At 33.9% G+C, this 13,120-nt stretch overlaps 1 protein-coding gene across 3 annotated transcripts in view; it reads left to right on the plus strand.

Moving 5' to 3' along the window:
* LOC106668571 (inhibin beta chain) overlaps nt 1-12,749 on the plus strand; it is a 135,352-nt gene extending 122,603 nt beyond the window's left edge. For all 3 annotated transcript variants that reach the window (XM_014397465.2, XM_024226857.1, XM_024226858.1), the window contains 2 exons: nt 5,651-5,841; nt 11,469-12,749. In XM_014397465.2, coding sequence (XP_014252951.2) covers nt 5,651-5,841; nt 11,469-12,059 — 782 coding nt within the window. In that variant the 3' untranslated portion in view covers nt 12,060-12,749. The remainder of the gene's footprint in view (nt 1-5,650; nt 5,842-11,468) is intronic.
* Nucleotides 12,750-13,120: the final 371 nt, after the last annotated feature.

Here is a 13,120-nt window from a genome sequence, read left to right on the forward strand (position 1 = left end):
ACCACCTACTTTCCCCCTTCGTCATTTTTCATGACGAATTATTTTTCCTTCTGATTTATCTTTCTTACTTACAGCTAAAATTATCTTACAATTTATTATCTCTAGTAAATATCAATACTAACATCACTACAACCAGAGAGAGAGAGAGAGAAAAAAAAGAGAGAGTGAGGGAGAGAGTCTCGCTATTGCGTTATGAAATAAATGACCATGCCAATTTTTTTTTTTAGAAATTTGATTTTTTTGTTCTCATTATCAAAGAGTTCTGTTTGATCTGGTCCTGTCCTTTAACAGCCATCAGTCATTAGAAGCATACCCCATTCCCAGGAGGTTTGCTTTGTTAGGATGATTCCTGAACCTCGCTAACCTATTCATCCCCCAAATAAATAAGCCTACTTCCCACCCTTGGAAAAATCTTAAAAAAGCTTCTTTTAATCAGATACTAAAATGAAAAAAGAAAAACATCTTCAGTGTTTTGATGGTATTTGTGAAAAAAAATCCACTTATATAATGAATAAGTAGAATAAGTAGTGCAATATGAAACAGTATTGCCCAGGTGTAATCCTGAATATAGCTCAAGCTTTTTACTAAAGGCTGCTATGTAACTTGAAGGGCATCTTATCCGCTACCTTAGTTTAAAATCTTATCTATCCAATAGATATTTCAATGTCACCTAAAAATCCTGTCCGAGCAGGAATCCCAAAGGTGAAACACTTACTCTACTCTATACACAATGTATAATTCAATTTCGATGAAGCAATGATATCTCCTTTATCCTGAATCCAGTCTAGTAATTAATCTACAAAATCACCTAGACCTTGATCCCTGGCTCCAGCGGTGAAGAATCAAGGCAAAAGAACAAAAATCCAATCACATAGTCTTCACCCCAAACCAAAAAATCCTCCCACCCATTTACTCTAACAATATTGCTATACCAAATACGAACCAAGTAAGTATATACATTGACTAACGTCGGAAAACCCACCCTCGATTAAAGTTTACAGGATGTAACCACAGGTATAAAATGTTGAAGGACTACTGGACAAACCCTTCAAACTGACACTACTGAACGAACAAAATACACAGTCATTCTTGCCTTTACTTGGACGTACGGCATTAAATTTAGGACACAGCGAAACGTTGCTTATGCGAGTCCAACTGTCTAAAGTCCTGAGAATAGTAACGTTTCCAATCTTACAATCCGCTGCGAGCTTAATATTCCGTGTGTCAAAGTCCTCGCCGGGTGACACTATACTATAGGAAATTCCACTTCAGATTAGACTATCAACAAAATTTTATAATTCATAATTTCTCCTCAAGAATCCTTCTCGATAATCCTCGCTTCGATTGAGGTAGCGTTGCCCTCTTGACGGAATGACGTGAACTTCCTAACCATCCTTATAACATCCAAGGTACAACAAATCAAAGATACAACCTAAGGATAATTACATACTAGCTAAGCTAAAACTACTACTAAAAACATAATGAACACGTCCAAATAGCCACAACTTTAAAAAGATTTTTTGAATCATCCTTAACTTAAAACTTTAAATGAATATTAGTATTCATTATTTGTGAAAATTGTATGAATTAAAAAATTTATGTTAAATGGTAATTATTTATGTTAAGATTTGTAAGGCACGTAGTTTTAATTTAGATTTTTTTAAGTACTGTCTTTTTTATGTACTATATAAATAATCTCAATTAATTATTCTTTTTATCTAAGGTTTTGGTTGAGATGAAAAGTCAGTGTCACGAGCAGGATTCGAACCCAACTCAACATCTCAACCTACTCGTGGGTTCGAATCCCGCTCGCGATACTGATTTTTTCCTCTCAATAAAGACCTTAGATAAAAAGAATAATTAATTAAAATAATTAATATGGTCAATTATGACTGCTAACTATATATGGATTAATGCATAAATAACTCTCTTAACTTACAGACTTTGACATGTGATAATTGGATATTTATATACATCTCAACCAAAACAGATGTAACTTCAACTACAAACGGACTTTAAATTTAATAGTACATTCAAGAATAACGGAACGCTTACTGGCTCTCATAACTTGAAAACCGTTCTCCATCCGTGGGTTTAATAGGGCATGTTTCAACCTCGGGCCGCCCCCTCGATTAATTAATTGTTATTAAGTCATTTACTCCATAAAACGTAGGAGCTTATTAGGATTGTTAGCATAAACCGCGACTTGACCCGCCTTTAAAATTAAAAGGCCCCATTGTTTTAACATTACGACGAACCGGGTCTAAACAACGTGTGAATCCGATAAAATTTAGAGGCCCGTTAAACGGAATTGATCGCCATCCCGAGCTCGTTTTCACTTCCTAGCCTCTAAAATGGTTAGACCCATTTCCTAACTTTATTATGTTCAAATGTGTACAAAGTTTATTTTGTGTTATTAAATTACTTTGTGAGTGGGTTTGTGTATGCGATAGTTTAGAATGATAGATAGCTTCACTTTAACGATATATTTCAACGGGTTAGTAAAAAAGACCTTAACAGCATAAGCAGGATTACTTCTGCTCGTTTAAATCTTACCAGCAGACGGAATGGGGAGAAAAAATTGACCTTTAAATAGATTGATAGTATGGTTAAGCGACCCGAACATTCAGCATTCAATGAGAATTCATTGATCGTCTCTAAGATCAAACTCTTATTACTCTAACATTTGACTGTATATCCTGTCTATAATGGTATAAACACATCAATTCGTTTACATGGTTTAAAAATTAGACTAAATAAACATGTCAAATCATTAATTTTATATCGATTATCAAATTTTCTTTATTTCAAATTAACCCTTCCTTTATCTTCTTTTATTAAAACCTTAGGAAATGGTATGAAAGATAAGCATATAAAGTAAAATTCCTGTGTATCCAATATTATTTTAAATATAAAATAATGCTCTATATCTATATCTAGACTATATGAAAATTAATTATAATTAAAAGTAACAATTATTTAAAATTTAATATAAAATAAAAAATTGAATTGAATTTTCCCTCCTTTTTGCCAATTTTCAAAAGGTGGGGTTGAGATGGGAAGTTGAGATGGTTAGTGTCCGAGTGGATCGAGGTCACGATAGCTCAAGTGGTAGAGCAGCGGGGTATCTAGCCGAACATCGTGGGATCGAATCCCGCTCGTGCCATTGACTTTTTTCTCAACTAAAAAACTGTAATTAATTGAATTAATTAATCTTTAAGGAATGTATTGGTTGAGATAAAAAGTCAGTGTCACGAGCGGGATTCGAACCCACGATCTTCGGCTAAATACGCCGCTGCTCTACCACTTGAGCTATCGTGACTTAAAAGATAAAGTAGAACGATGAAACCGCAAGAACAAAGTACGAAATGAACGGTTTATGTGTTTCTTGAGCGTGAAAAAAGGAAAATTTGAATTTAACTTTTCTTTTATTCCAATGTTTCAAAGTCACGATAGCTCAAGTGGAAGAGCAGCGGCGTATCTAGCCGAAGATCGTGGGTTCGAATCCCGCTCGTGCCATTGGCTTTTTTATCTCAACTAAAAAACCTTAATTAATTAATTGTAATAGGGTTTTATCTTAATCTGTTGATCTTACTTGTTCTTAAACGCTCTATTCTTTTTGTAAGTGGCGTAAATTGAGTGGTCAGTAGCTTGAAAAAGAGATTATAGTTAGGAAAATACAACCGGAAAAGCATTTTATTGGTTCTTTTTATACTTTTGAACTCGTCGTTTGGTTCGAAAACTTTCCGTCAGCCTGCCTTATAAATAAATATAAAATTAAATATTGTCTGATAAATTGTTGAAATAACATTCGTTCATCGCGACTTTAAAAAAATTTCACAGATACACTGAAGATGACGAAATGCCGAAATATGTCCTTTAGAATAACCCAGAGAGGTTAGGCAGACCAAAATTATCTCCCATCCCAAATTTCACGAAGTACTTTATTGAAAAAATTATTCTTCATATAAAAAATATTGTTACCCTACTTATCACTATGGTCAATTGTTGTATTTTTAATTAACATATTCTAATATATTAAATAGCAAAAGAAAGTGGGTTAATATATATTGTAAATCGTAAGAAAGTTAATATATTATTTTCTTCAATTAGAGTAATTTGTTTTTACATTCCAGTCACAGATTCTGTACTAAATCTATAAGAGGTACTTTTTTTAATACGATCAAGCTAAAAAGGCCTCAGTAAGATTTCCATCAAAAGAAATATATTAGGGATTGTGTATTTTTTGCTTGGGGGGAAAGCTATTTAATAATAACAAAATTAATATTTGAAAAGTACCTAAGTATGGTATGTTATTATGTTGTCGCTTTTCTTTCATTCAACAAGTATTAATTGATTGTCAAAAAGAAGAATACACCAGGACGTAACACTGGAAAAAAATAAATGTCTCACTTAATGGATTTAATAATAATACAATTTATTACATCAATAAGGGCTTTTTGAATAAAAGAATTCGAAATGGAAACTTTACCTGAATTACAGTTTCTCTTACATATTGGTTTGTAAAATCGAATGTTATAGTTTATTGCGTGCCATATTTTAAGTCGGTGTAATGCGAGATATCTTTTTCCCATCCCACAAATAGCCAAAGCACCTGTACTTATTTCAAAATCGACATAACTTCTCACCTTTTAATCCAATAAACGAGAAATTCTTCACGAATTCTCAATTGTACTAGCAGCGCTAAAAATGTTTTCTTGTTTTATGATTTAGACTGAAAGCAATGTAGAGTTTAAATAAAAGTTTATAGGTGTATATTCCTTTATATCATTTATGCCAATACTCAGAGGCTTGGACTAATATTGAATTGTGCTGATAAAAACGAAACATGTTTTCAACCGCCTTGTAAGAGGTTTTTATAAAATCCTTCTTCTTATCAGAGAAAAGTAAATTTCAGCTATGTTTTACTTTAATTCAGCCCTAGTTCATTCAACCCTTTCCCTATGTCTGGAAAGAACCGCTGCTCCTATTGAAGCAAAAAATAGATTAGACACGCTTGGCGGACTTACGCGTTTAAGTTTTTAAAAAAGCATCATCCAAAGAAATGTGAGTATCATTTTGTTGTCTTGTGTCTTGATGATGAAACATAAAACCTTTCTTTGATTATTTTATATCGAAGTGGCAATCATGACAAGCTTAAATACATTTCTTCAAACTCTCTTTCTCTCTTTTCTGTCTTTCTCTTTCTCTCTCTCACTCTCTCTCACTCTCTCCCTCACTCTTTCTCTCCCTCTATCTCTTTCTCCCTCACACACTCGCTCTTCCTCGCTCACCCATTCCCTCTTACTCCCTCACTCCCTCACCCTCTCTCATTTCCTTTCTCTTTCACTCACATTCTCTTTCTCTCTCACTCACTCACTCTCTTATTCCTTCACTCGTTCTTACTCCCTCATTCACTCTTCCTCTCTCACTTTCTCGTTTTCTCTCTCTCTCTCTCACTCTCTCTCTTTCTTCCTCTCTATCTATCTCAAGTCTCTTTTTGTATTTATTTATCTACCTACCTCTCTCCTTCTCTTTATCTCTATTTCTTGTAAAGATTAAATTGCAACCATATTAATATTTTGAATTTTCTGGAAACACTTCTATAGAGCAATATCTATTGTAATTTGTTGTTATTTTTTGTTGACAGGGCCCCGATTGAATGGACAGCGACTGATAGAGTTCCTCCCTCCAGGGGAAGGTCCAGACCTAAGGGTCAAATCGGCCGTCCTCTGGGTGCGGCTGGAACAAAGGAGCTACAGTCCCCCGAGGAACGTCACCCTCTGGGTCATCAGGCTCACAGCACATCACCTTCCTAACACCACACAGCTAAGTGGTAAGGTATGTTTAACGCAAAAATTTACGTAACAAGTCAAAATAGTTATAAGCAATATTTTTCCTTATTCTATATATATTACTAACACCTTAATTTTAGTATGTAAGGTTGAGTGTGTTATATAGATATCAAGTTTTGAAGAAAATGCTGTATCTTTTTAAATTGGTGACGTTTAAAATGTAACAGGATAATGATACCTCCTTTTTATAAAAGTGTACAATTTTACAAAAGTATAACTTTAACATTATTCTGTCACAGATTAAAGAATCTACCTGTAAGAATCATTTTTATCTACAATCTTAAATGAATTACTATACTTTATTAATTTGTAGCAAGGATGAATTTTCACATAATCGTCATAACTAAAACTAACTGCTTACTAATATTCTCAACAGAAAAATATGGAAAACTTCTCGCCATAAATAGCACAAATCCATCAATTATGTTTCCTGTTTCATACTGGAGTAGTCACTGCAGACTAAGGCGTTAGACGTTTCTTCCACAGCCGCCTAAAAAAACCTATTTGTATTGACATTTCTTTATTTCCAGACCCTAGAAAATATTGTTCGCTTATTTCTCTAAGCGTTAACGTCGTCTTTCCGAAATATATCGTTTTCAGGTCACATATGACTATTGCGATGTCTTTATTGTTTCAGGGCAGTCGTCAAGTTTGGCAGACGATGGACAGTAAAAAGTTCTATTATTTTCCTTTATTCCTTGCTGCTTAGAGAGTTATAGATTTTTTTTCTGGTCGAGATGTTGAGAAACTTCTTTGATTATTTTCCACTTGATGAATTCATTCATTATATGGCCATTTGCGGCTCTGGTCTAAAGAACGTGATGACTGCTCAAGTTTTGCTAACTTGTCAGCCGGTTGGATGCCTTAAAGCCCGCACGCATCCTGGTTTCTTTTCCCAGAATTTGGAGATATTCATCTATTTAAATAATATAGTAAAGCAAATATTTGGCTGACAAAGCACAGGGCAAAAATTAATGCAGATAAACCTGGACAAAATGGACTTTGATATTCCAGACAAAAGAAACTATTAAGCAAATCATTGCAGCAAGGAAACAAACAAAAGGTAATAAAAAAATATAAAAAGTATCCTAGTATGTACCAATTAAATAAAACGAAAATTGAAGAATAGTGGATTCGAATTCCGCGGTTTAAGTAGTTTCTGGAAAAGTTGGATGAAATGCACGTACGATGTAAACAGACGAAAAGTATTCATTTGTTAATTTAGTCTAATTTAAAGAAAGACAAAACTTGAATTTTACATCTCAAAAGTAATTTTAATTTTTTTTGTTCTCATGTTATCTAAGAAAGCATTAACATAAGTTAACATAGAGTTCTGGCAAAATTACTTCCTTAAGATTGAACAAATGAAAGAATAATCCAATTAAGCCGAACTAAAGCTGTCAAAAATTTAAGAATGGAATAATTTTATTTACAATGTTTATTTTAAGTACACATTGATGCAAACTGGCAATGTGATAATAAATTTCAGATCTTTTAGCTTACAGCTTGATCGCTATAATTTATTGTAAAAGTTACATACAATAGATTTTAGTACAATACTTACATAGAATAACAATCTAATTTCAAGACATTAGGGAAAGTATACATCTTCGCATTAGGGATGTAAATTTCCGTGTTATAGTAAAATAGTACTTAATAGTTTATTTTTGGATTACATTGAACTCAGAATACCAGAAAAACTACGTTCAATTATTATATTAAAAACTTTAATTTAGTTGTTTGATGTTTTATTGCACGAGTGAATTTACTGATAAAATTTTGTTTGGTTCACGAAACAATTTCACACATGTAAGTCAGATCAGACAGCAGATGTACGAATTAGTCCAAGCTGATTGATAAAGGGTTAGGTATATTCGATGTTCAAAGATTAAGACAACAAATTAACCAATTTGACAAGCGGCTAGTATGGTCGTTCCAGATCATCCTGGTTTGCATATCTTCATTGATTTGCTCTGTCAGACACGTTGTCAATTGGCGTGGGAGTTTCATGCTCCATTAACAATTTTACTGGCGATTAGTGAATAAAATTTCCTTTGTAATTATAATAAATACTCAATGCTCTATTTTTAGAACTTTGCACGATGAACATCCATTTGGAGTCGTAGGAAATGTTATTTTTTGAAAAACTTTTCCTGAAGTAGTGACCAAACGGTCAATTCTATCAAATGCTATTTTTACATCCACAATTTTCTAACTATTTCAGCGATTGTTATTAGCTACAACAAACTAAACTAACAAGTTGAACGAATAAAAGCACGCAAAAACAATAAAATATGCATTGATAACATATTACATAGTTTAGGGACAATGGCAGTAAAATTTACCTATTGAATGCATCTCATATGAAACAAATACGAATACAGCAATACAAACAGTTTCATACTTGCTATATGTCTTATAAAAAATACAAAAAATTGATGTATTGGAATACTTAGAGATATACAAGCATAAACATCTGTGGTACATCATTTACTCAGTTTGAAAAACTACAAAAATGTATACACAACTGATTACTTGAAACAATCATAAAGAAGGACGAAAAGACGCTGACAGAATATAAATAACCCTGATAAAAATCTAACACTTTTAATAAACGCGTAAAAAGCTAAAATCCGCCCGACAAGACAAAAGCAAAGCAGAAAGGAAAGTACACCATGGTGTTCGGAAACGACCAAATTAAAGTCCGACATCCTACAGAATTCATAAAGAAAGCCAAAAAAAATTTTCAACTAAAATATTTCCTGAAGCGTTATTATGTGGAATAATTAGACAAGAACAAAACTGAACGGTTATTTAACTATTGTAACAAGTGGGTAACGTGTTGGTCTGGCTGATCTTTAAAGAACAAACTATTAAGAAAGTTCAAAAATTAAAGCAAAGAATGGCCAGTTTTACCTCAACGACCACACTCTTCAAACTAATGGAGTAAACATTAATACGAAGACATATTTAGCAGATGGCTCTGTTTCAAGCTATCCTCCACGAAGGGGATTACGTCTAGCCTTTTAGCTTACTTGTTATATTGAAACCCAATTATTTCTTTTGCCAGGGGTTCCGAGGACGATGATAACCCTGCCTCATTTACCCCGGTTTAAGTTGTGAATTTATGCGGACGGTTATGTGAAGGCCTTTTATCAGGGTTCCAACCACGCGAGGGTTCAAGGTCGATCTAATGACCTTACTTCTCATTCTAGTCTTCCCCATTTTACTGCTAAAATATATTGAATATTAAGACAATTTCTAATTAAACTTGTACCATTCAATTTAGAAATTTATGAAAAATAATATGTATGTCTTTTCCAAGGTCAGCTTGTTTGATTCATCTTTCATGAATTAAGTCCATTTCATGTTCGGTCTCTGAGTTCATATATATACAGTTTATACGTAAAGAAAGAAATATTACCGACAAAACCCATACCGTACAACTAAATAAATTCTTTTATTTTATTTTTATTTAAAATAAATAAAAAATAGGACTGCACAAGCGAAAAACATTCTCTGGGCCTTGAAAGACCCACGACGCCGATGCGAGTGTAAGTTTAATTAATCATTCGTGCGTGAGGTATTTGTCTCGGCATTCAATGCGGAATACTACCCTCTATATCGTCCCAGGGCCTACCATTAGTTTTGCGTTGAATGCTGATATTGCCAGGCACAGGTGTAGAAGAAAAAATTGGCCTCGTTGTTGTCGTCTGACAGTGAAAGGAATAAAAGGAATAATATCATTGTGTAAACTCAAAAGGGCTCAATGTAAGCAAAGTAGTCTGTCGTTCCAGTTCGAAAAAAATCGTCTTGGTTCCACTGGAGATTGTTCAGGGGAATAATGTCGCCCCGGACAAAAATTTCATTTCAGCATTAAAGGCTGAAACTGAATGTTTTCCTCAGTTTCATCGTAGGGCATAAAAAGATCATTGCTAATACTTTATTTTTAAAACAATGCTACTGAAAAAAAACCTATCATTATCGAGTTTTTGAAGCAGAATAAGTTTTTAAATCAAATTGTAGTCTTATCAATCTTCTTGGATTGACTTAACTGACTGTTAACAATTAATTAATCATTATGTAAAGTATTGGTTGAAATAGAAAAGTCAGTGTCAAGAGCGGGATTCGAACCCACAACCTTCGGCTAATTACGCCGCTGCTTTACCACTTGAGCTATCGTGACTTTGAAACATTGGAATAAAAGAAAAGTTAAATTCAAGTTTTCCTTTTTTCACGCTCAAGAAACACATAAACGTTCATTTCGTACTTTGTTCTTGCGGTTTCATCGTTCTACTTTATCTTTTAAGTCACGATAGCTCAAGTGGTAGAGCAGCGGCGTATTTAGCCGAAGGTCATGGGTTCGAATCCCGCTCGTGACACTGACTTTTTATCTCAACCAATACATTCCTTAAAGATTAATTAATTGAAAAGAATTTATTGGTCAATCGGACCACGAAACCTAATGGATTTAACTGTTAGCAACTTATACAAAAAAGTGAGAATCGTTGGCAAATTTTGCCAAATACAGAGGCGCTTTTTTCGATATAATCAAATCGAAATCATGTTTATTGTAATATATATAGTAATATAAAAGTTGATAAATATCAACATTTTATAACTGTGTTTGAATTACTAGAGTAATCAGTAAAAATAGTCTCTCCCACATTAGCCAAGCCTCCCCTAATCCTAAGCTCTAATAATTATTCCCATGGGATAATCCCCTCTTAATGGATCAATAATGATTTTTATGAAGTTTGTCGAGTTACCAATTAGTTTGAAAACGATGTTTTCTGTTGAACACTGTTGACCGATTCTTACCTATGCTTAAAAAAGGCTGGTTTTAATTTATGAGTATATTTTTGTACTAAATGCGCACATTTATATTTTTCCCCAATAATATACTGTTGCAACCAAAGAAAAAATCAACCATTATTTATAGTTTGAATAAAGGATTATAGGAAAACTGTAAAACAGATTATTGTTACAATTTTATGATAATTACAAGTATTTTTTTTACGTTTTTTACGAGGGTTCGCAACAGAAGAGGTTATATCAACCCTCGGGGGGGGGGGGGGGGTGTTTTTGAAAACAAGCCCATTTGTAAGTATGTCGGGTTGAATGCAGGGCCGCTGGATTCGAACCCGGGACCTTTACCTTACAGTGATGAGTGCCGTGTCAATGTCTAACGTACCTAATTACTGTTGCGCCACCGATGCACCTTATTGGTTTAGTTTGCGTATGACAAATAAAAAATCAGTAGTTCAAACTGATTATGTACAATTTGTTCAACCCTATTATCAATTAATCCATATATGTATTTAGTAGTCGTAATTGACAGTATTATTGAAATTAATTATAATTTTTATCTCAGGTCTTAATAAAGCTGAAAAAGCTAGTGTCATCCCGCTGGTGACACTAGTTTTTTCAGCTTAACCAAGACCTTAGGTAAAAAGTATAACTGTTATCAATTATGACAAATAATATACGGATTATAACACTAAATGTTTTATATATGTTATATAATATTATGTTGTATTATTGGGTTGACATTATTAAAAACAAAAATGCATAAATCAAAATTGATTTTTCCCTTTGTTTGGTCTGTTTCAGGACTTCAACGCCTACACGGAGGTAGTTAGTTCCGCGAGGGTCTCGACGATCGGCTGGCACAAGCTGGACTTGCAAACGGCGGTGACGGAGTGGTACTCGAGGAAAGGCAGCAGGAAGCTGTCCCTGCTGATAGACTGCTCAGGGTGCGGAAGCGCGGTTGCGCCGGCGCTTTTCCAATCCGGTCGTTCGAATAAGCCCTATCTCGTTGTAAGGACTGAACCAGCGCAAACGAGAAGGGTCCGAAGGACGGCGCTCGAGTGTTCGGGGGCCCCGCGAGGCCATTGCTGCAAGCAGCAGTTTTACGTTAACTTCAAGGAAATCGGCTGGGACGACTGGGTCATCGCCCCGGGCGGCTACTTCGCCAATTACTGCAGAGGGGACTGCAACAGGCACAGGACTCCCGACACCTATCTCAATTACCATACGCATATAATGGAGGAATTTAGGAAAAAGGATCTCGTCGTCGGCCTCCAACCTTGCTGTTCCCCCATCAGGTTTTCACCGGCCACTCTCATCTACTACACCCCAGAGAAGAACATTGTTAAAACTGACCTTCCCAAAATGGTTATAGAAGAGTGCGGTTGCCCTTAAATGACTTGAGTGTACAAAGCATCAAATTCACTAACTATATGTGCCTCCCCATTTTATTGTAAATACCAAGTATTCCCCTCCCAGTTTGTCTTAAATCATTTTTTTTTAAATATGTTTTATTATGAACTATATAGTGATTGACCTCGTGGTTCTGAAGTTGGTGTTCCGTCATTCCATCGCACTTTATTCTTCTATGTGATGTATTAAAATTACGACCATTTCATCGAATATATTTTCCTAAAACTCTTATAAATATTAGGTGAAATAAATACCTTAAGAAAAATAAGTAAATGATTAAGAGAAATTTTCGTCTTAAAAACAATTGTCTAGGTAATTGTATTGTGTTATATGGTTTTTGAAATCGAGTGTCTTCATTTCGAATCGCTTCTAGACGAATTATGTATACAAATTAGAGAAAATATTTTGCCCCCCTCTCATTTATAGAAAATATTAAACTTTTTGAATTTTCAATGAATTCAAAGCAAGCTAAAAATACGGCTGCCAATTGATACTGTTTCCTTTGAAGCATACAAAAGTTAAAGTGAAAAACATTGAAAACGTTCATTGTGCGCTTCAACGAATAAGCTTTTTCCAATATAACTATTTAATTGTAGAAAAACAGCCCGGAACAATTGTTTCAACTATAATAATAGTAATACTGTGTTCTAAGATATTTAAAAATAGAAAATAAAATCCGAATTCAATTTTACAAATTTATTACAAAAAGTACCCTTAATCTAAATGAATGTTATTTTTTTAATTTTATCAATTTAAATTAATAATTTCTTGACATTGAATCATGTGGAAATAAAAATATACATTTTGATCAAATGTTCCATTACGTCTATTATAATAATATAAATATCCTGAAACATTCTCCGTCACTTTTCTAAATTTGAATGTACAGTTTTAATTGTAATTGCTACAAATCAGAATTGCAATTATCTGATCGATCGCGTCAAAGTGTCAAAACAATTCTCTATAATCACATTATTAAAATTATGTTACAGCAGTTGAAATTAAACCCAAATCTGTGTCGAATACACACATCTGACAAATTG

The sequence above is a fragment of the Cimex lectularius genome, unplaced genomic scaffold, assembly GCF_000648675.2.
Source record: "Cimex lectularius strain Harlan isolate CLEC.00 unplaced genomic scaffold, Clec_2.1 scaffold7, whole genome shotgun sequence".
NCBI lineage: Eukaryota > Metazoa > Arthropoda > Insecta > Hemiptera > Cimicidae > Cimex > Cimex lectularius.